The 22,457-nt window shown below is 39.3% G+C and overlaps 2 protein-coding genes across 5 annotated transcripts; one reads left to right on the forward strand and one right to left on the reverse strand.

Moving 5' to 3' along the window:
* Positions 1-85: 85 nt before the first annotated feature.
* pyroxd2 (pyridine nucleotide-disulphide oxidoreductase domain 2) lies at positions 86-6,715 on the reverse strand. Its single transcript, XM_067520230.1, has 16 exons — positions 6,562-6,715; positions 6,192-6,211; positions 5,992-6,085; positions 5,635-5,708; positions 5,349-5,504; positions 4,967-5,120; positions 4,799-4,860; positions 4,617-4,714; positions 4,351-4,492; positions 4,102-4,236; positions 3,916-3,988; positions 2,901-3,054; positions 1,715-1,866; positions 1,428-1,534; positions 979-1,099; positions 86-753 (listed from the first exon to the last, which is right to left on the reverse strand). The coding sequence occupies exons 1-16, from the start codon at positions 6,683-6,685 to the stop codon at positions 683-685; spliced, it is 1,737 nt and encodes a 578-aa protein (XP_067376331.1). The 5' UTR covers positions 6,686-6,715; the 3' UTR covers positions 86-682.
* A 4,403-nt stretch (positions 6,716-11,118) lies between these two features.
* slc25a28 (solute carrier family 25 member 28) lies at positions 11,119-17,887 on the forward strand. Of its 4 annotated transcripts, none has more exons than XR_010915490.1 (5): positions 11,119-11,709; positions 14,154-14,382; positions 15,030-15,086; positions 15,549-16,290; positions 16,346-17,887. XR_010915490.1 is itself a non-coding variant. In XM_067520284.1 (5 exons), the coding sequence occupies exons 2-5, from the start codon at positions 13,051-13,053 to the stop codon at positions 16,103-16,105; spliced, it is 909 nt and encodes a 302-aa protein (XP_067376385.1). In that variant the 5' UTR covers positions 11,573-11,709; positions 13,044-13,050; the 3' UTR covers positions 16,106-17,887. The 4 variants fall into 4 exon arrangements, 2 of the variants coding, with proteins under 2 accessions (XP_067376368.1, XP_067376385.1); XR_010915489.1 differs by having other exon boundaries at positions 15,549-16,239; XM_067520284.1 differs by adding an exon at positions 13,044-13,116 and having other exon boundaries at positions 11,573-11,709; positions 15,549-17,887.
* Positions 17,888-22,457: the final 4,570 nt, after the last annotated feature.

The following is a 22,457-nucleotide window of genomic DNA, read 5'->3' on the forward strand; positions in this document are numbered from 1 at the left end:
TCTTAAAGGCGCAGGACACCGTTATCTGTTGTTGAATAGCTACATAAGAATGAACATAAACACGACAATAAAGAAACAATAGTAGTTAATGTAAGTAATTAGAATTTATTCATAAAAAAAAGTTTTTTAAAAGTTTGACTTTGCATAATTTTCATGATTACTCTAATGCCCATCCATCCATTGTCTGAACCCCCTATCCTGGGGGGGCATCTCCCGCCATCACTGGGCATGAAGTGGGGTTCACTCTGTACAGATGATTAAGCTAAAAGTTTAAGCTAATTTTCAATGCTAACTATCAATGATTATAAAAATTCATTTCTCGTATTGGTATCATTGATTTTTTGCCATTTCAGATGATTTGACATATCAGAATTATGAAAAGGATTGCACCAATGTTTCATATCAGGAGTGGTATCTAGCATACAATGTGAGTTTAAAGGCCTGTCCATGTCTCCTTCCTCCTGCATCAGCTGCACTATTAAATCAACCAATTACCCGCTTTTCTTTTCTTCTTTTAGCTCTATACCTACAAACACCATGAGTCTCCACTACATTGTGTTGCAATGTAGTGGAGACAGCGAATCAAATAGGGAGTTTAGAGATATATACCCCAAGCCAGTCAAATTCACACAAATCACTCAAAAAAGAGAGGCTGAACCGAGACCTAGTACTGTTGGATGTTTCAGCGACGTTTCAGGTCAGCCATGACAGTAAGGGCAGCATTCCAGCCAGGGGAACCCATCACACCGCCACCTAATACACATTAAATACAGAAAATAGACAGGTATCATACCATTTTGTTCTTTGTAGGAAAATCATAGATTCAGACACCCAACATCACGCAGTGATTTCATTTCTTTATCATGAGCAGTGAGCTTTTCTCTTCTAACACCAGACAACATAAAGATTGTAGTAAAATACACAGCAGCAACATTTTTAGTTCAATTATTATCCGAGGGTTGAGTTTTAAAAGCAAACCTGGATGACAGCCACTGCCACACAGATATAGCCCTTTAATTGGGGAGCGGTAGTTTGAGAGGAAGGGCAAAGGCCGTGCTAGGTAGAGCTGATCGAGTGACATTGATCCATGGAAGATATTCTGTAAAGATGAGAGAAAACATTTACTTTTCTTTGGTTTCCTGGGGAAAAAAACAAAGCTGTTTTTGACAAAGAAAAACTTTTTATTGACTAATTCAGTGAATTTTGAACTTTGAACTTTGATTCTGACTTATAGATTGTAGTAAAACTGTGCGTAAACATTAACTTCTAACAACAGGTCTCTCCGTGAGTGGATATTAAATTACAGAACACTATGGAGCACTCACGCTACTTCCTCATCTACTGAACAGTTGATTGTGTTAAGCAAATAAGCTGTGTATCAAAATTCAAATTGCTGCTCAGTTCCACAATGTGTGCAGTGTGTATACCCCTCCAGTAAGCCCAAAGATCCTCTCCAGGTCAGGCGGAGCCAGGATATCCCTTCCAACAACTGACTTTTTAAAGCCAGGGGCATATTGCTCTACCCAGTCAAATGCTAAAGAAGCAAACAAACATATGTTTTATCACTGCAACAGGCAAACATGTATTTAAAGAGTGTCATTAATTTAAACATCGTCTGTTCATTATAAGCACAGCATGCTTGAACTTGTGTTCCTGAGTATTAAATGCAAACTTGGAACTATAAGGATTCCTGAATAGTTTTGTAATTTCTAACCAGTGTCAGCAAAGGCCTCTCGGTCTTGGTCAGTCCACTCCCTGCCTTCTATGTGGTACGGGGTGAATTGGGTAAACAGTGACACCACATGGCAGCCAGAGGGAGCCAGAGTAGGATCTAACACAGAGGGGATGGTCATCTCCATCATGGGTCTACAAAAGTAGAGGACATGACGTGACAAGATGGTGGTAAGTGAAGGAAAACTGTTACTTATTGATAATTATCTGGTTAGATGTTACATGGTCAGAAATCTGCAAGCAGAGTAATATACATAAATTTACAGCTCCTGTAAAGAGAAGGGAAAAAAACATGTTCAGAAAAAATAATCCCACTCATTTATAGCTGTGTTATCGATGAGATAAGGATACTAAAAATAAATGTGTGGGAAGAATATCACACGGCATATGATTACGTTCTATAAAGGTACAAGGAAAAACATTTTTAAGTGCACTTACTACTAGTTTTAGTTAAGGATTAAAGATTAAGTTTTGTTTTCTCTTACTGGTATAAGTACCTTTGGAAGTTTCATGGTTAATCTCTAATCTACAGTTATCAAGCACCTAACACTTTGTCCTGTATTCTCTACAGTAAATGATAAGTGACAAACCGTTACGTATCATTATCATAAAGCCGTCCTGAAACATTATTTGAAATTTGTCTAGAACACACTATATTGCCAAAAGTATTCGCTCACCCATCCAAATAAATTAATTCAGGTGCACAAACCAAGGTCCATAAAGACATGGATGAGTGAGTTTGGTGTGGAAGAACTTGACTGGCCTGCACAGAGTCCTGACCTCAACCCGATAGAACACCTTTGGGATGAATTAGAACAAAGACTGCGAGCTCTGTGTATTATGTATTTCATAAACACACTCCTAAACCTCATGGAAAGCCTTCCCAGAAGAGTTGAAGCTGTTATAGCTGCAAAGGGTGGGCCGACATCATATTAAACCCTATAGATTAAGAATGGGATGTCACTAAAGTTCATATGGGTCTAAAGGCAGGTGAGTGAATACTTTTGGCAATATAGTGTATATATGTGTTGTATCTCTAGCATGTACAACCAGCTAACCACTGAGATTATTTAGTTACTAAATGTAAATCCTAATGCTAGATCCTAATGTAGGAATAAAGATCAAATGTTTTAATGCTCACTCATGCAAGAGTGTGAGCATTTATGTACCTTACTGAAGGATGTCCATTGATGGCCTCTTTGTATGCAGTCACCAATACCTCTACATTTTCACAGTTGAGGTGAATGGAGCACTGATGGTGGCGTCCAGGTTTATTATCTGGTGTGGGAGATGCTAGGAAGTTTGGTAGCCTGTCCACTGCCACTGCAAACACAGTAAAGAAAATGTTGTGTAATCAGTGTTTGCTCTGAGATTATGTGTAAATTTTATGTCAATTTATATTTTTGGTATGCAGAGAGTGTGCTTAACTTTATATTTCCAATAAATGTGATATGCAGCTAAGACTATTTAAATAAAATCCCACAAAACAGAGTTGACCATAATTAAGAAGCAATGCACTATAAGCTTAGAAGTAAAGAAATCCAGTGTCATAAGTCCCCTCAGCTCTGGCTCTACTGTTAATACCTAACAGGAGCTAGAGGAAGTTAAACAACTTTAAACAAGTTCTTCGTTGTTTGTGCTGTACACAGTTTTAAAAAACCACAATACTTGGAATTTTGTGTTGTCAGTATTAATAGCTTAGGCAGTGACCTATTATTGCACTGCAATAATATGCAGTTCTCAGTAAAGGAACATTAAGATCTGATCCTTCCTAATACCCTGCGTTTGTTTTCTTTGTCTTACCCCCTTACCACTTCATCTCAGTTTATAACGTGTGTGGCTAAACACAAATGCAAAAACGGACCAAGATTCTACATACAACAAAAGAATGTAGGGTGTTTGCCCTAACAAATGGCTTATAACAATTGCAAGCCCCCAGTTAGTAGGCTGAAAGGGAGCTTCTTGTAAAGCCTGGTTCTTTTGGGGGGCTTACTGTGACCCTAAACATCATGCTGTGATTCTGGGGTGGTTAACATTTTAGTATGCTGACAGTCAGCATCTTGGATAAAACAGATCAATTCTTCCTTTCTTATTGGCAGCCACAAAACAATACCTATCAGGTAAAACTACTTTGGCAAAAGATTCTGATTTGCAAGCCGAAGGAAAGAAAAAGAGCTAGCTTACCATTGATCTTGGTAACAGGTGAAGTGTAATCTATCTGATCTATGGCATTGATGAACTCCAGAGAAAGAGCAGCCTACAGTGCACACAGGAACCCCAAATACATCATATTGTTTCATGCCATGGTAACATATGATTTACTGTAATGATGTGATGAGTTATGATGATGATGATTTTTTTCTATATTACCTGTGGCACGAGATTCTTAAAAGTGACATGTGGGGTAGCATTTGATAAAACCACCTTGCTGTGGAGCTCTGTGCCATCCTTCAGCACCACTCCCTTAGCAGCGCCATCTGAACCAACAAGGACCTGTCCTACATCCTGCAAAGGATACACACTTTATATGCAGACAGGAATAGAATACTAGAATACAATTTCTAGTCACCCACAAAATAAACTGCATCAACTCAGTGTTATTAATTAAAACCACATTACCTTCTCAGTAAAAATGTCTACTCCATAGGAGCGAGCAGCACTAGCAATTGCCTGAGACACACCTCCCATTCCTCCTTCCACATAACCCCAAGCTCCCATCTCCTTCTCCAACTCTCCCATCACATGGTGTAAAAGCACATAACTTCAAGACAAGACAATAATATGAGCGTTTCATCAATCAGAAGCCAGTTTGTAATTCTAGTTGCATTTAAACATGTACAGTCCAGTGTTTGTGTGCTCTTAGGGTGCTTTAAAATTTGTCTTACCCACTACCAGGATTATTTGGACTGGTCATGGCTCCTATGACAGCATCAGTAGCCAGTGTTGCTTTTAGTGGCTCTGATTCAAACCACCTATTGAGGATCTACAGCACAAAGCATAAGTTAGTCATGATACAGTGATCAGAAAACAGCCATTAATGCCAATATTTGCATAATCAATAACCAACCTTCATTATTGGTGCGGTAACAATCTCATAGAAGTCTGGAATGTTTCTGCCCAGTTTCAGGCCTTTAAAGAAAAAAAAAAACATATCTTCCCTTAAATACTGCAAAACACATGGAAACATTTGTTATTCTGACATCCAAAATTTCAAAGCGGTCATCCACCAACCCACCACAGTTGACAATAGGCATCAGTGTCTTAGCTGCAGCAAGTCTCTTCCTCAGTGATCCCGTGGTAATAGCTGATGTGTCTACTGGAGGAGCATCCAAGAGAGGGTGAATAGCTCCAGCTAGTTTTTCGAGATGTGCAACAAAATCTGGGAAAGCCTGGTGACATGCCAAAGAATGAATGATTATTTTGCTAAGCATGAATATGCAGGATTTGCTTTAGTAAACAGAATAAAATTGTACTGGTGGAGAAATAAAGTTCAAGAGAGACAGTGAAGGACTGTTTTACCCCTTACTATTGTGACACGAGCTTAAATGGTTATGCAGTGTGAAATGCAGGGACATGCACGGTCTAGTCAAAAACAGTTATCATAATTCTTAAATGACCTTAGCATCCTTCTTTGAGAACTTGCTGATCTCCATCTGGTTTATGGCCAGATCTGAGCCCAGTGTGAGAGATCTTGGTGGAGCACCTCGCACTCCCTCCTCTAACATGGGTGTGAAAGCATGGGGATCCCTCATATATACCTTTAGCCCATGTTTCTGAATACAAATGGACAAAGATAAAAAAGAAAATAAAAAATTCAAGAGAAGCAAACAAGGCACTCTAGCTAAATTAAGAAATCTGTAGCACTATTGATGTTTTTTGTAGATTAGTAAAGGCTGCGCTTACCTTGAGCTCCAGGTCTTTATATATGTGAGGTCGTAGCAAACTGAGCAAATAGGAACACCTGGAGAAGTGAAAACCTGCATACAAGCTTATTATTATTCTCAGAAGAATTAAATTGTACAAAACTGCAGAGTATAAACATGTAGACACTTATGAATTACACTTGTGATTCACTAGTGTTCATTCAACCTTGCAGATCTAGCACACTTGTAGTAAACTAAATTAAACCTATTCCACTATTAAGGGGTCAGTCAGTAAAATTACACTAAAATATTTTGTTGTATCTTGTTACATTTGCGTGAACTGACACTTTATAACCTGGGTGGAAATATAATCTTATCCAGCCAAAGCCCATCCTACCAGGGAAGATCTCCTCGGAAACAGCTGCTCCTCCCAGCACATGCCTGCGCTCCAACACTGCAGTCCTCAGTCCTCCCTTCTGAAGATAGGCAGCCTACAAACGCACACACACACACACAGAGACAAACTATTTATCTTGTTGCCGAATCACTGAATGTATTACAACAGAGGGAAGGTGTTAAAGAAATGCATCAACTCACGGCCACCAGTCCGTTGTGTCCTGCAATTAAATGTAAAACATGTCATACAGTTTTCTTAAAAAATGATCATTTGTCATAGAAACGTCCTGAATTTAGAAAGCGTGTGTATTTGTTCGACTTGTTGCGCAAGCTCAGTCCTACTCGGTCATTCCTACAGTCAAGTCCGGTGAGTCCAACGTTAAACTATGATCTTGCAAACAACAATTATTTGCGAGAAACACAGCTTACTTCTCTCAAATGGTTTAAAGCATATTAAGAAATGGGAGTTGCATTCTTCGTTTTAATTAAAGAAAAACTTAGCTGAGGCGGTGCATAAACACTGATTTACTGTAGCTTGCTGCACGTTTTTCCAACGCTCTACAGGTCTCACCTCCTCCGATGACCAGCGCGTCATACTGGGGTTTTAAAGCGGTATGAGTGGACGTGGATCGGATCACAGTCCCCACAAGAGTCGCAGCCCTCCTTCCTCGATCAGTCCACACCGCTGCAGCCATGACAGGAGCTCGGTGCAGGCAGGGGCGGACCTAGATTTTATACTTTTTATTACTTAATTGGGGTGGTCAGTCGGGTCCATAGGCTCAAAGTAGGGCTGCACATTTGGAAAATCTTTTAAAAGATTTTAAAATTTTGATATATAAATTATTTGAAATGATACATTATTTATTAATATGCTAATTGTGTTGATGTGTTAATGAAGTGTTTATTCACTGTCAGATATATCAAATATTAACTTATACCCTTTTTAACTCCAAATAGTCATAAACAAAGGATAATAGACAGTTGGGGAGAGGTACGAATCCATCCTTTGTAGGAACAAGCTACTTGATTGCTACTGCTGCAAAATTCTATAGCAAGAAAATATATAAAACCAACATACGCTCATTGACCATTTTATTAGGTACACCTGTACAATCTAATACAGCACTGCCATGAATTCTACTTTTACAATGTTATAATTTATTGTAAAAGTAGAATTCATGGTGGAGCTGCTGTATTGGATTGTATTAGATTGCACAGGTGTATCTAATAAAGTGGCCAGTGAGTTTAAATGTACATAATAATAAAATTATATATTTTTTTAAATATAGTGATTTATTTCAGCTTCAGATTTGGTCAGTTCTCTTTGTGCTCAAAGTTCTTCAACAGGTACCTACCATCTTGCTATCTGACATGTGGTGGAATCAGATATTTGGTTTGGCCCTGCCCCTGGGTGCTGTATAACAGATCAGTCTTCCCACTGCTTTACCTATATAGACAAATATAGTTCATCTGGGTTTAAGATCCAGGAATGCACTCGTCTTAACTTGGGGGTGGAAAAAATTAGGTTTGTAATTTAATATAGTCTAGATATTAGTTAAGTGTTGCCAAATTGTTGGATAGGGGCTTGGTAGAGTGCACACCTACTGACCATAGGGTCGGAGGTTCCCGCCCCGCTCCTCCCAACCACATGTCAAAGTGTCCCTGGGCAAGTCACTGAACCCCCAACACCCTATTTCCCAATCCCCAGCTGTGAAGCGCTGCTTCCAAGCCCGGTAGAAATAGGGGAGGCTTGCGTCATGAAGGGTACCGGTGTAATAACTGTGCCAAATCAGACAAATGATCCTCTTTCCCGACACTGAATGTACAGGATCTATATATCGATATATAGGAGCTACTGTAGCACAAACTGTTGAAACCAGAAAACACTGTGTATTGCAGCTTGCTGCATATTAGATGTATGATAGCTGGAGACTGGTCAGTGCCCATGCTGAGCCCTGTCAATCTTCAAAAATTCTTGGAAAGAGTTTACGGTGTTGCCTTGACCTCTAATTTGCCTAGATTTCCATTTGATTGAGTATATGTATGAGCCAGAAAAACAAATAACCAGCCTAGCAGCTTACATCTTGATGTCAGCTAGATGCACTTTCCGAGGTCTGGAATCCAAACCATAATGGTTCAGAGCTGTTTTGGCGGCACAATAAGAATGCACTAGGCAAGCAGTTTTATTGTGGTTGATGGCACTTACTACCTCAGAGCTTGTCTTTATGCAGATGTCCATTTGGTGGCACAATTGTTTCAGTAAAACCAGCCTCTCTACCCTGTGTGTGACGGCTTCATGCAAACAGCTTATATGACTTACCATTCTGTAGTTGCATCACTAATATGTCTGTAATGCCAGACAAAACTTGTTGATTCTATTCACATTATATTTTAAACACACAAATATTGATCAATGGTATCTGCATAAGATAACAGTGCATTTATGAATGAATACCTCAATTAATTTGCAAATTATGTTATACACGCTTTTTTTATCTTGGGACCCTGGACTACAAACAAGCCTATAAAAAAGTTCTTAATGGTGTATAAATGTCTTCTTTATAACAGAATATTCACAAAGTAAAATATAGGTGAAAAATATATAATAACTATCACAAATTACATTTCAAGACATCTTCTCTTAGCTGAGGTTTGAAACGAGTAATCTCACAGTGAGGATTCACCTTAAGAGTTTTAAGTTGAGCTCTTAACACAAAAGAGTTCCTTAGTGCAGCTGTTGAAAATGTCATATTGGCCTATTGGTTTACTTAACATGCATTAATAAGGTAAGAGGCTATAGATCATGGGCCTATAAGCAGCAGTCTAGATAATAATACAGCCTCAGAATAGGACTGTCTTCTGGAAGGGAGGGTGGTAATTGGTACAAAAACAACCAAACACAGCAGAACCTAAGCAAATTATCATCCCATAATGTGGATTTTTGACTATGTTTTGCTTAGACAGTGTAAAACAATTCCTAATCCTTATATAGATTGTGCACTCTCTTAGTAGAGGGAATGAAATGAGGTGTTACAGTGATCTAGAGTTTCCCGCTAGACCTACTATGCCTCTCCCTCTGTGTATTAGGATAGCATTAGTTTCAGGGAAGAGAAATGATGCTCATACGCTGTCTGCATGGTTTTCCTTTAAGAAACGTCTGCAGACAACAGTCAATCAACCATAACTAGATCAGAAGCAGGAGATTTTGTTCTTGTAAGCAGAAATTAACACTTGATTCCCCTTTGTCGGCAGAAATTCAACACTACAGCCTTTAAAGGCTCTCCCAGGCAATAAAGGAGAAAATTCAATTATGTTATAACGGGGCCGCTCCAAAACACAATTATCTAATTTTCTAGAAAAATGGGAATCTTTGACGGCAGGCAGAGAGGTCCACTGGTGAAGATGTTAGCCCTCTCAACATTTCTAATTATTGATAAATACATACCAATCTCATAGTCTATAAAAGGTGTTGATTGAAGAGTTAGTTGTCAAGTTCTTTAGTCATACACAATGTACACAGTGAAGACACTTGAGTGAGTATGAGTAATCTTAGAGAAAATGAAGCTAATTTAGATAATGAAGGAAAACAAAAATAGCTTAATGGCAGATTTTGTCATATAACAGTAAAGGTAACTGATTTCGAGAGCAGTAGTCTGGGTGTGGACAGTTTTCCATGCCTACCCATACATCGGAAGCTTCAAACCATTCAGATATGGGAACACATTTGTGGTATATGTTGTCAACATATATGTAATGTAAATATTTGTTGAACAATTTTACCAAGATTTCTGAAAATGTTATCTTGAAATAAAAAATGTACCTTGAAATAGGTAAATGAAATAGGTGCATTGCAGGTGCCCATAAAAGAAGAGGAAATAATATATAAATAATAATAAAATAATATGGGTCTGTGATCACAGAACGTCAAAAAACACTTGAGATACATTAATTCCAATTTGGGTTTATAGATTCCTTTATGTGAACTCAGAAAGTAACATATAAACATATGTAACAGTTGGTAAAAGCATAACACTAAAAATAAAGCCCTTGCAGGCTTAGAATGTAAACATATAAAACCAAGTTGCTACTTACAAGCTAATAAATGCATAAATACATAAATGCAGAAACGACACGTGACAATGAAACCGAGAAATGTTACGACCACTCTTCATCCACAGAACACACAAAACCCACAGGCAAACAATATCTTTGAAGATTGCATTTGAGTGGAAGGTATCAAGTACAGTTAAGTAGAAATTAAGTAGAAATTATAAATCTGTGTTTGCAATCATGAATCAGGGTGAATAGTGGGACAGCCTACAGCCATCACTCAGCTCTGCGTTCCTGTTTACAGCCTTTTGTTGCACATGCGCAGCTGGAGAAGGCCGAAATCTGTGATCTGTGACAGAAATCTACCTGTGAAAATCCGGTTTTCCTTATTCCCTACACTGATTTCGTAAAGCAGCTCTACCGTTTACATGACAGAAAGCAATCAGCAATCAGCTTTCCCCTGGTTACTTAAGTCAATGTAAATGTAAATTTCTCAGCTTCTCAGTAATATGATTTTTGGCATATCCCCTGCGCCAGAGTCGCCTTGTAGAAGCTACTATTGGTTAGCTCCCAACAGACCCAGTGAACATTAGGTCCATTAGCAACAGAGAAGAAGTAGAGCACAATCCATGAAAGCAGCAGAGGCAATCCCGCTTTACTTTGTTGTGATTAACATCCACCTCATTAGCATAACATACAGAATACATAAGTAAATAAATAAAAATAGGAAAGTAAAAATACATAAATGTAAAAGTATTGCAATGCACATATACATTAATTAGACATCTTTATGTATGCACTTAATTATTTATCTATTTTCTAAGCTTTTATTTATTTATTTATTTATTACTACATTTGTTTTTATATATTCATGTATTTATTTCTAAATAAGTAATTGAACACCTCTATACCATTGCTCCACAACTGTATCTTATGATAACTTTCACAGACGCACAGTTTATCATATAGAAATCCCAACCAGAGCGCTCCATGACAGTTTAAAGTCTTCGCCAAAAATACGACCACGATTGACGTGTTTATTAACCAATGGCGTTAGTGGGACTCGGCTACAGGAACCAATCAAAATCGATTTCCTCATAGAGGCCCTGCGCTCGAGCTTGCTGTGTATTTGTCAACCTCGGCCTCCCTTGCTTGGCTTCTGGTTGGGAAGGATAGAGTCGGTGTGGGAATGGTGTAAAAGGGAAGCAACTGTTAAACCGAAACTACTCTAGGAGAATGTAAAACTTCAGAACTGACGTTCTGAAACTACCTGCAGTACCCCTTGTCCGTGTGCCTCAAGACTCAACATTGTACCGGGTTTCTCATGGAAGCAGATGGATTTGGCAGGAGGCGGCGGATGACAGCGGAGACTGCGAGCAATGATCCCGGGGTTGCTGGTGCCTCTGCCGGGACAGAAGTTCGATGGCTGGGCGGCAGATTCTGGGGAGTTTCGGAAAGTATCCTGGGAAGGCTGACACCCCGGATCGGAGGCGAGACAGAACTACAGACTGTTGATATTGTTTGTACTGCACAAGATGCAGAAACAGGTGACTCTGAACCAGACTATGAGGGTTTGCCCCAGGGAGCTTCCATTAGCACCCACATGTTGGCTGGAGCCGTGGCTGGGATCATGGAGCACTGCCTTATGTTCCCCATCGACTGTGTCAAGGTAGCATAGCTCAGTGGCTAACTCCCAACTTCTTATGAATGATGGGTTCTTTCATTGCCCAGACCTCCTTGTGTTTTGTGGATATTGTTGCTGTAGCCAGCAACGTGTTAATTAGCTTAGCTTGCTTGCTAGCTAACCTAAACACGCTGCCGAGCTAACGGCTGTGAGGACAAGGTCAGTCGACTCACATAGCGTTGTACACGCTAGCGTTAAATTGTTAGCATGCTATTATAGGTTAAGCGGGACTAAAGTTGGCTACAGGCTAATTATTACGCTCACCTTGAACAGGGTCAAACAGGAGCATGCACACAAGCATCTGTAAGGAGACTAACGGTAACCGAGTTGACGCAGGTAACAAGTGATAAACGACAACGACATTAACCGTGCTTCAGCACGTAAGAGTCCAAAGTTTACAAACCGGGGATCAAATGAATGTTGTTTTTAGTAACTTATGCTATGTTTGCCATAATTACCTGACATTGATTGATTGCATTGTACTTTCATAATTTCCTCGGTACCATGTTCCTCCTTTCTTTCATACAGTGTGGTAGTTTCTTTGAATAACAGGCCTCTTGCGTCACATAACATGAAAACTTTAAAAAAAAGCCTTGATCACAAGAAAAGGGACTTTTGCAATGTCACTGTGCCAATTCATATCATGACATCTTTTCAGTTTTCTAATTATATTCATTTATTAATGTCAGTATGTATAGGTAGGCATGGCCCGTTGTCCCCAAGAGGTCAGCTACTTGGGCCCTTGCAGTAATCATCGAAGTACAAAAGGCAGCGGACCAGAGAGGGAGTCCAAGCATAAGCTTAGTATAGTCAGCTGTTCACGACAAGCCAAAAATCTGGTCATATGCTCATGTTTCCAACCTCTCTTCCAACTGTAGTCCAACTCTGTGGCAGCCCTGAACAGGACAAGACCAATGTTTACAGAGCTTTTATTGTCAATGGCGGGTCTGTTACACTGTTAATGGATTCCAGCACCCTGCCAAACGGGCCACAGGAGATTTAGAACATTGTGACTCAGCAAAATGAAGTCTACCTCACATACACAAACAGAGAGATAAACATTGCAAAGAAATTAAACATTTAAACATTTTTTTCTTATTGTATACAGTAAAGGCTGTGGTATTTAGAGATTTTGACCCTCCACCAAACAAAAGCTTTTATTCCGATACGTGTCTCAAGTGTTAATTGTCTCACTTAAGAAACGTTTGTGTAATTAAAGTTTGGGATAGACTGTCATTTGCTATAAATGTATCCTTAATCCCAGCAATTACCTGTAGATTTAAAATGTGTTGCATTTGTTGGTTTGCTTAAATGTACAGAGCATGAATGAATAGAATGGACTCCCCTGTCACTGAAAGAAACCTGAAGGTCTTCTGTTTCCTCCAAACAAAGGTGGACATTGTTTACTGGATCCACACATGTCACTGTTTTTCTCGATTTTAATTTTATTATAAACATCAGATCCTTAGTTGTGAAGGGCTATATACATGTATACATAGACATGAACAAATAAGGACTAGAGCAGACTAAGCAGAGGACTAGAGTTTTTGTACTATGCATAAAGCAAGTTGGTTTTATTTGATATACTATACTTGCTCCCCGTGGGGAAATCGTTGTAGTAGGCACATTTACAGGACTACTACTGAGAAGTTTAGCTTGTTTTCCAGCTATACTTCAACATGTGGGAAAGAGAAACCTGTGGTTTATGGATAACTGCTGTACCAAAGGAGCTACAGCCATCCCCTCATATTCATTTCGGATTCAAATACTTGTTGCACTTTTTACCACTGTCAGCCACTTGGCTCAGACCCTACTTTTCACAGCTGTAGCTTAGAGTAACTTGAGGTTGTATTATATTTTTTAGTGCATGACATGAACACACAGTAAGGGGTAAATTTGTTCATTCAGCTGTGAGTTTGGTATTCTGGGATTGATTATGTGGCTGCTTTTTCCACAGAGACGAACACTTCAGCCAGCCCATTCCTAGGAACCCCTCTTTACATACCCAATAGCAGGTGCCTGCACCTCTGATCTTCTGCACTTGTCCTTTAAATAATGTTTATCTATCATTTATATCAGTGTACATGGGCGGAAAGAGAGAGAGAAAGGTGTGCTAGAGGGTCAGTTGGAAAAAGGGCTCGCAGGAAGTCAGTTTGTGTGACCTTGGAGCTTGTAACTCCATACTTCCTTCAATTCAGTTGTGCACGTACACCAGCACCCACCGCACGTTTACCACTCGTTTCCCTTTATTTTACCTCTTATTACCACTGTAGTTTAGTCACGACCCTTTTCATTGCCACCCTGCTATTATCCTTAACAAGCAGACATACAGCAAGACTTACATTATGTATTCTTTTTTTTTTTTTTCTTTCAGAAAAAACATATCAAAAGATATTCATATCACTGGTGGTTTGCACATTTTTTTCCAGACACGAATGCAGAGCCTCCAGCCTGATCCTGCAGCCCGCTACAAGAATGTGATGGATGCTCTTCGGCGAATTGTGGCCACGGAGGGATTCTGGCGACCAATGAGAGGGCTCAATGCAACAGCAGTTGGGGCAGGACCTGCTCATGCCCTTTATTTTGCCTGCTATGAGAAACTGAAAAAGACTCTAAGTGATGTCATTCATCCAGGGGCAAACAGTCATTTGGCTAATGGTACCATAATACATGCATACATAAACACTTAGGGAGAAAAAATAAGTTGATATGTAAGACTTGACCAACATTATGATCCTGCTTACTCAGCTTCAGCCATGTATAGAGCATATATGGCCTGGCCACACATTAAACCTTGCTGAAAAGCAATCAAATCAGAGCCTTTTCTTACAATAGCCATTGTGCAAGAAAAGGCCGGGGTCTATTGTTTATCTGTAACTCGTTTTTAGTTTCAATTTGGACATCTTGCCCAGAATGCCAACCATTTCCTTATCTCTTGTTCTCCGTGCTCTCTCTTCCTTTTTTCCAGTTTAGTGGGAGGTTGGGTAAGTTCTTTCTCCCATCTCATCTGCTCTGTCCTCAGTTGGTTCTGTGTTTCAAACCATATGAGTTTGGATAAGGTCCCTCAGTGCAACATTGAAGTTCTTGTCCACTAGGTGTCTCTGTTTGCTAAGGTTTGCCCTTCAGAATTCAGTCACTTCTGCAGCTTTAAGACGTTAAGCAGTGAAGTTTAGGGTTTTTACTTTGCAAATGAAATGCTGTTGCCTTCTTTTTCTGTGCATCTTTAATCCGGTCTCCTGATTTTCTTCTCATATTCTTCAATGTTACAACAAAGCGCAGTAATTTCTAAGTTGTGTGTGTTTCAGGTGCAGCTGGGTGTGTGGCAACACTTCTCCACGATGCAGCCATGAACCCAGCTGAGGGTAAGGGTGACATTTCACAGCACAGTGCCAATTGCATTTGACTACAGAATTAGGGATGATATTTAGGCATTTTCTTTCTCAAAACAAAGTTTGCTGTACCCAAGTTTCAGTGAAACAATTTATAGGTGCAGCCCCTGTGCTAAGTATTTTCACATGTAGGCCTCTGCACTTCTTCACATGTTGGTTTTCTGCAGCTGTTTGTAGTCCACCTGCCTAAACATGTCAGTAGAAGGACACTGGTCAGAGTCATTGTGTGCAGCTGTTAGATGCTGTGCAGCTGTCTGACAAAATGCTGTTAGAATATCACACTACAGCTTTCTATGCTTATTGACAATACATTTATTTTGCAGCTTTACTGTAGATAATGCTTCACTGATTTTCCTTGTTTCTCACATTTGCACTGCCAATCCTGGATACATGTGGGATTGTCCACCGTGAATGCATCTACCCATCTGTCCCTAGTTGTGAAGCAGCGCATGCAGATGTATAATTCGCCCTACCGTGGTGTGTTGGACTGTGTACGTGCCGTGTGGACGAAAGAGGGTCCTGCTGCGTTCTACCGAAGTTACACCACCCAGCTCACCATGAACGTGCCCTTCCAGGCGCTGCACTTTATGACCTATGAATACCTTCAGGAGCTGCTCAACCCTCACAGACAGTACAATCCCTCATCCCACATGTTGTCTGGAGCTTTGGCTGGAGCCATCGCAGCTGCAACCACTACACCTCTGGACGTCTGCAAGACCCTACTCAACACCCAAGAGTCTCAAGCCCTTAGCTCCTTGTCTTCTGGCAAAAGCCAAGGAGCCCACAGACACATCTCGGGCCTGGCCTATGCCTTCCGGACAGTTTACAGGCTGGGCAGTCTGCAGGGCTTTTTCAAGGGAGTCCAGGCAAGGGTCATCTACCAGATGCCCTCTACTGCAATTAGCTGGTCTGTCTATGAGTTCTTCAAATATGGACTCACCAAGCACCAGAACAACAAGAGGAGAACACAGCACATGGAGATTGAGATGTAGGTCTCTCTGTGGTTTAATCTCCACTAATATTCATCTGCTCTCAAAAAATTAATTGAATACGTACATAGATTCTGAGAAAAAGCCACCTCAGTTATCTCTTTTAGACATAGCAGATAAGAAAAACAGTGCGAGTTGTTATGTTTCTGTTGCAATGTTTGTGTGAAAAACATAACATCTGTTGCAATGTTTGTGTGAAAAACATAACCTCAACTATATCTTGCCTTACAAGATATAGTTGAGGTTATGTTTTTCACTTCCAGGTAAAATATTTACATAGTATTATAGAACAAATTAATTGGGAGATTTGTCTAACCCATTCTAGTGACCCTATATTTGTGCTATCTAAACGTCAAGAATGAACAAGCGTTACAGGAAAGGTAGTCAACAGGGGGCAGTAGTGTTACTTTTTTAGTTGCCATGTAATTTCATAAGCCTGGTGTCCTAGGGCCAGATTTTTCTTTCTACCCATGCAGAGCTTTGCAAATAAGTCATAAATGTGTCCTTATCCCTTGAGTCACACCATTTTCTCCATTTATTCAAAAAATATTTAAAATGCAAATTGACCCTAGCTGAGAACTTTTATGTATTGACCTAATGTGTGGACATGGATCAGTACACAGTTCTTTGTCAGAAACTCATTGGATTACTGCCAAAATGGCAGCTTAACAGAAAAGGCCATTTTAGTATTAGTAGTACAGTAGTGCCATCTAAATAATTTTTATATTATAACACATATTTTGCTCATGGGCAGTTTAAAAAAATAAATATGATTTATATGTTTTACATTTTTCAGTTCTGACAGTTCTGTATAATTTAGTTCAGAAACCTGTCAAGGTATGCAAACTACATTTAATTTATTTTTAATCATTTGGATTCCTTGAATGGTATGTTATTTTTTTGCAAATATATTACTGTATATTTTGCCTATGATTGGCTGTCCCCTACATGCGTTTAATCAATCCTTGGATCAACCAAACACTCACCATTAATGCCTTGTGTACCTGTGTGGCAAAACAGGCCAGGCCAGCATTAACTGTAGCTTTAAGCCTGGTTTCAGCATGCCGGTTACTGGTTTCCAATACCTGTGCTCAGTAGCAGAGCTGTTCTATGACGTCTGGGCCCAAATTAATTAAAACATTTCAAGGAGTTTGGTATGCCACATTAAGTAGACTACACATAAATGAAAGTGGTCATTGTTACTGATTGATGTCCCTTTTCAACACTGAATAGCACTTGTTGAATAAAGACTGGGTAGAGCATCTACTCACTGCTCATAAATGATGGGAGACTTCCTTTGATGTGTTTAAATCTTTTTGAAATGCTATCTATATGAAATATGATAGAAAGTTCTTTAATAGTCCCATTTTAATCTTGGTCTGTATAAAAACATTGTAACTCTTATTTTTCTTGGTGAATTGAATTTAAGTAAAGGGATGGATGAAAGAGTCTATGCCAAAAGCTTTATCTGTGCTGCCAGAACTCTATGATATGTTTCCTTTATGTCTGTGTGTTTGGGAATTTATTTTTAGTTTGACGCAGGTATAGTTGTTTAGTCTTGAACACAGGTGCAAATTTCAACTTTGACCCTAAAGTCTGAAAACAGAATTTTAACATGTGGACACAGCCTGCGTACAAACGGCAAGGAGAGTGAAGCTTTGGAATTCAGCAAATGATGCGTGATAAAGTAAACTTTGTTAGCCATAGCGAGCAACCATAGTGCTGAAGTTGGTGTGGAACTGTATCTCACATTACTTTTATATTAATGCTTGAAAATGAAACAAATATTTTTTGAGCCTAATGTCAAAGTCTAACCAAAGTGTGAAGCAAAGTTGAAAGCAGTTTCACTCAACACAAAGCTTTTTCTTGTCATTAGTCTGTCATTATCTGGAGCTATAGGGGTTTATACCTTTAGGAGTATCAGGGCCATACCTCTGTTGGGATAAGGAGATCTCTAGCAACGCTTGGTTCATAAATCTAATTTATGATCCACACAAAGAAAGTTTAAAAAAAATAATCATTTCTGCAAAAGCATTTATGGATTGTATAAGTTATTACCCTCTATCAGCATTCACAGTAGTATATTTTAACTTAGGAAACTGAAAAAAATCAAATTTTAGTAATTCTTTCATTAGTCCTACAATGCACAATAAAAATTATCCAGAAGATTGAAAATGCAGGAACAGTCCTCATTTATGATCAGTAAGCACGACAAGTCCCACATCTCTGTTCACATCTTTGCACTGGCATCATGTCAAAATCTTTGACCCTTACGGAGTAGTTTGCTGAACTGCCCCTTCTAAGTCTATAACCCCTTTTGTCCACAGCACTCCACCAATGAACTACACCTGGTGTTCCCTATACCACATGGCAAAAGATCCTAAGCAAAGTTCTTCATCTCCGAGATCCCATGATGGTGGCACAAGCTACTTAATTCTGCACAATCAGCAGCTTCACTGCCAAAATCCAAAAAGCTGTTTTAATCGAAACTGTTCCACAACTATCTATACACTTAAGAAATGCATGTAGCCTGTACAGTATTTGGTGATTACATCTGACAAAACTGAAACATTTTATCTCGTGGCATATTGCTTTCAGTGTCATATACCTGATGTAGCTATTTTGCTTGCATTGGAGCTTAGAAGTCACTTTGAATAGAAGCCAAATGACTAAATGTAATATTTTGCCCATTGGTGTGTATCAATCAGCAACAGATTTAGGGCTTGTTACGATCACGGTGAGGAGTGGGGGAGTGGTGACAGCTCCTCCACTACAGCCTCACATATACAGTACATTATACACACCCACCCACTCTCTCTCACACTCACACACACGCACTTGTCAGACTGACACCTGTTCAAACAGAGAGTGTTAATGAACCGTCTCTGTTGCTGTCTCTTGTGCTACTTGTGCTCGTGTGTATGCAGCATGTGTAGCCTGACATATGTGTTTGGCTGGTGTGTGTGTGTTTCTGTACGCATACTGCTGAGACCCCTAGAGCTTGCCTACTGTGTATCTGGCTCCTGAGAGGGTAACCAACAGGCTTAAGGTGAATTGGAAAGTTATGGATTGAAATGGCATATGTTTATAAATACTGTGATAAAAGTACTGAGGGACATCTAAGTCAGTCTGCCTGTCCGTGTGGGAGAAATCTCAGCAGACTGAGAGGAATAAACTATTTAGTCTGGTCATTTGCCCATTTTTTTCCCAGTTGTTTGTGCAAGTGTGTGTGTGTGTGTGTGTGAGAGAGAGAGAAAGAGAGAGAGAAGAGAGTAAAAGAACATGCATGCTTGGTACAACATCTTCAAATTTAAGGAATATAGAGGGAAGCAGGGTCATGGAGGAAATACTCAGACATATCGCAGTAACTTGAGTAGCAGCTTCCTGTCAGAAATCTGTGGATACAGCACTGATGCTGTGAGTAAACTGGACAAAATGTTCCATGTGGAAGAGGCTTTCTGGCTGACTTGGCAATTGTTACAGTTGCTGTCCTTAGTTCTGTGAAATCCATTTGGCTGATATAATTAGATATAATAAACAGAATTAATTATTTCTGCTTTCCATTTAAGCTTGCCAAATCCAGACCGCTGATATTGTGCAACTTGACTTATAATTGTCTTTGGATCTGAGCCATCATTAATGTTATTAGTTGCACTGTGCTTTTCTTGCTATTACAAGTCAAAATGTCTCCTGTATTTTGTTTCAATACAGTTTTGATTCCCAAGGTAAACACACGCTGTCATTATAAACAGAAACCCTCTTATATCTAAACTAAAATGAACTGATACCAGAACATGGATCAGATACATGCTATACAATGAAAAAAAGAAAACCAGGCGAGTCTGTCCATCCTGTACTTTTAGTATAATAATGCCAGAGATAAGCTACTTTACATATTTTAAATGAAATAAAAACCTGCCATTACCTTATGTCTTTTAATAGCAGCTTGCCATGTGATAATATTGCCTCCCATTAAAATCCCGATCAATGGATTTATCACAGCAATTTCACTCTTTAATCATTTAATCTAAGAAATGTACATTTGACACTTTTACCTAACTGCAGACCTGAGATATGATGGTATTGCCTTCAGAGTGGAACACCTTATTCTGTTATTATGTCATAATTACCCAGTGGGCGATTGAGCATGTGTGTAAGTGGTCAGTTACTCAACGACTGCTGCCCTCTAACCAAAACTGGAACCCCTTCTCTTATGAATGGAAGATTATCACTATTTCAGAGCCACGTTGCATGGTAATATTTGGACAGAACACACACACTGCACCTATTGTTTGTGCTGGAACAGACCCCCATTTATTTATTTGTGAAGACAGGCAGAAACACACATGCGTACACACCCATGTTTTGGAAACTCAATTCTCCAGTCAAAGCCCCTTACAGCAAACACCTGTGGGACAGTGTATTGCAAACACACACACTTGCTCACAAATACACACTCCAAGGGTACTTAGGAATGTGAATGCCTCAAGCACTCGGATCCTCTACAACAACTCTCCCTCTGTTCCTCTGCCTTCTCTCCCTCTCTACAGATTTATGGTTCTTTTGTTGTGTCTCTTGTAAGACCCCTCTACGTATAATAAGCCAAATCATGACTGGACCGCTCAGCATGAATTACAGAGTGATACAAGATTACGCTATAATGTCTACTTTATTCCATCCTTGCCAGCAGCTAATGGATGAGGTGTGATTACAGGCTCTTCGTCGCACTCACTGGGATACACACAGACACCTACAGGTTGTGATCTCACGCTCCTCTGTGGTGCTGCTGGATAAAGGAGCTGTTGTTATAATCCCTTTGGCTGCTACAGCGTCTCCCACTCTGAGCAGATAGAGCCCGTTTGAGGGGAGGATAGGAGAGAAGCCACAAGAAGAGAAGTGACTAGAGTTTAGGAAAAGGTTTTAGTCTGAGTACATCAAACAAGTCTTTGGTGGAAGCTTTATGGAAGCAAAAGAACATATGATAAACATCTATGATAAATGTAATTTGTTGCAATTTTGTTCTTTACTGGACTTCTGTAAAATTTGATCACGTACAACATTTTTCAGGCTGGATAACCATGGACTAGGATACTGTCTCTGATTTTCCTTAGAATTCATTTCCACAGTTAACCAAAAGCGCTAGTGCTAAAGTGCTAACGGACTCATTCAATCTGATATAAATCATATTTCTGTGGAAAGTAACCTTATGGGGCTTTGTGTTAAAAGTTGGGCTGTGGGCATCTGGTTTCCCCAAATTATTGTAGTTTGGTTATGCCTTATCAAACATAATTATTGTGAAGAATTTAAGCTATAACTGGACTTTATAACTTAGACACATGCAAAGTCAGCTTTTACTATTCTTTTGTTTTGATGTCTTGGGAAATTAGGACCCTCGAGGATCTAAATCTGCGTCATTAAAGTGTTAAGTGATCAAGTGAGTCCAAATCATAAACATAGGTGTTACTTTATTTAAGTATGTGTACATGAAAAGTTTTTATTTTAGAATGAATCAGAAATGCCTGCTAATGCTAACCCAACCAAGACTAGTCATTTGATCTGATGTTATTAGTATAATATTTTGAAATATGAGTTGTATTGTATTGTTTCCGTGAATATGATATTAATATACCAATTTTACATTATTATTAGATATTACTTTGAAGGTGCATGTGTTATGTCAGAGATGTTGACAATAATTCATTAAGCCTTCTGACAAACCGCATTTTACTCAGAGGATATATAAGTTTTGTTAATTGTTGGACACATTTTAACTGCTGACGAGCTGGTGAAGCAAGATCCTGGCAGATGTCGTTTTCCTTTCTCCCTTTATTCTCTACTCATGGCCATATTTTAGATTTTGTCAATTGGTGTGTCCATTTCCAAAGGCAAAAGAACGCTGATTCCTTACTAGATTTTATGATATGTTTAATCATCACTAACTCTGACATCACTCCAAAGAAGAAAGCATTAGTGTGAAATATTAAGCATAGCAAAATGTGAATTCCAGATGAAGGCCAATTGACATCTTACTGCACCAGTTGGGGCTTGAATGTCTTCTACAGTGCTGTGCTGTGGAAAATTAGGATGCGGGGGAGATAGCTTCTGTCATCACTTACCAGAACATGCTGGGGAGAAGAAATTCTTCCTACCAGCATCAAAGATACAACATGATCACCAACACACACGTGTATACACACACATCTATTGGCACATGGTGGTTCTTCTGTGGGAGAAAGTTACAACAAAAGGTAAAACAGCTGGTTTAAGCATTTTTATGTGATGGCAGAGAATGCATTACAACATGGAGATATTGTTTGTGGCTGTTGCGTGCATGTGGTGTTGAAACATGATCCAT

Source organism: Channa argus, chromosome 1 (genome assembly GCF_033026475.1).
Source record: "Channa argus isolate prfri chromosome 1, Channa argus male v1.0, whole genome shotgun sequence".
Taxonomy (NCBI): Eukaryota; Metazoa; Chordata; class Actinopteri; order Anabantiformes; family Channidae; genus Channa; species Channa argus.

Coding starts and splice junctions, on each gene's coding strand:
- slc25a28 (XM_067520267.1), top strand. CDS start 11,365: ATGGAAGCAGATGGATTTGGCAGGAGGCGGCGGATGACAGCGGAGACT. Junction 11,710..14,153: donor TCCCCATCGACTGTGTCAAG/GTAGCATAGCTC, acceptor ATTTTTTTCCAG/ACACGAATGCAGAGCCTCCA. Junction 14,383..15,029: donor AAACAGTCATTTGGCTAATG/GTACCATAATAC, acceptor TGTGTGTTTCAG/GTGCAGCTGGGTGTGTGGCA.
- pyroxd2 (XM_067520230.1), bottom strand. CDS start 6,685: ATGGCTGCAGCGGTGTGGACTGATCGAGGAAGGAGGGCTGCGACTCTT. Junction 4,715..4,798: donor TTACCGCACCAATAATGAAG/GTTGGTTATTGA, acceptor TTTGTGCTGTAG/ATCCTCAATAGGTGGTTTGA. Junction 3,055..3,915: donor ACCTGTTACCAAGATCAATG/GTAAGCTAGCTC, acceptor CTGTGTTTGCAG/TGGCAGTGGACAGGCTACCA.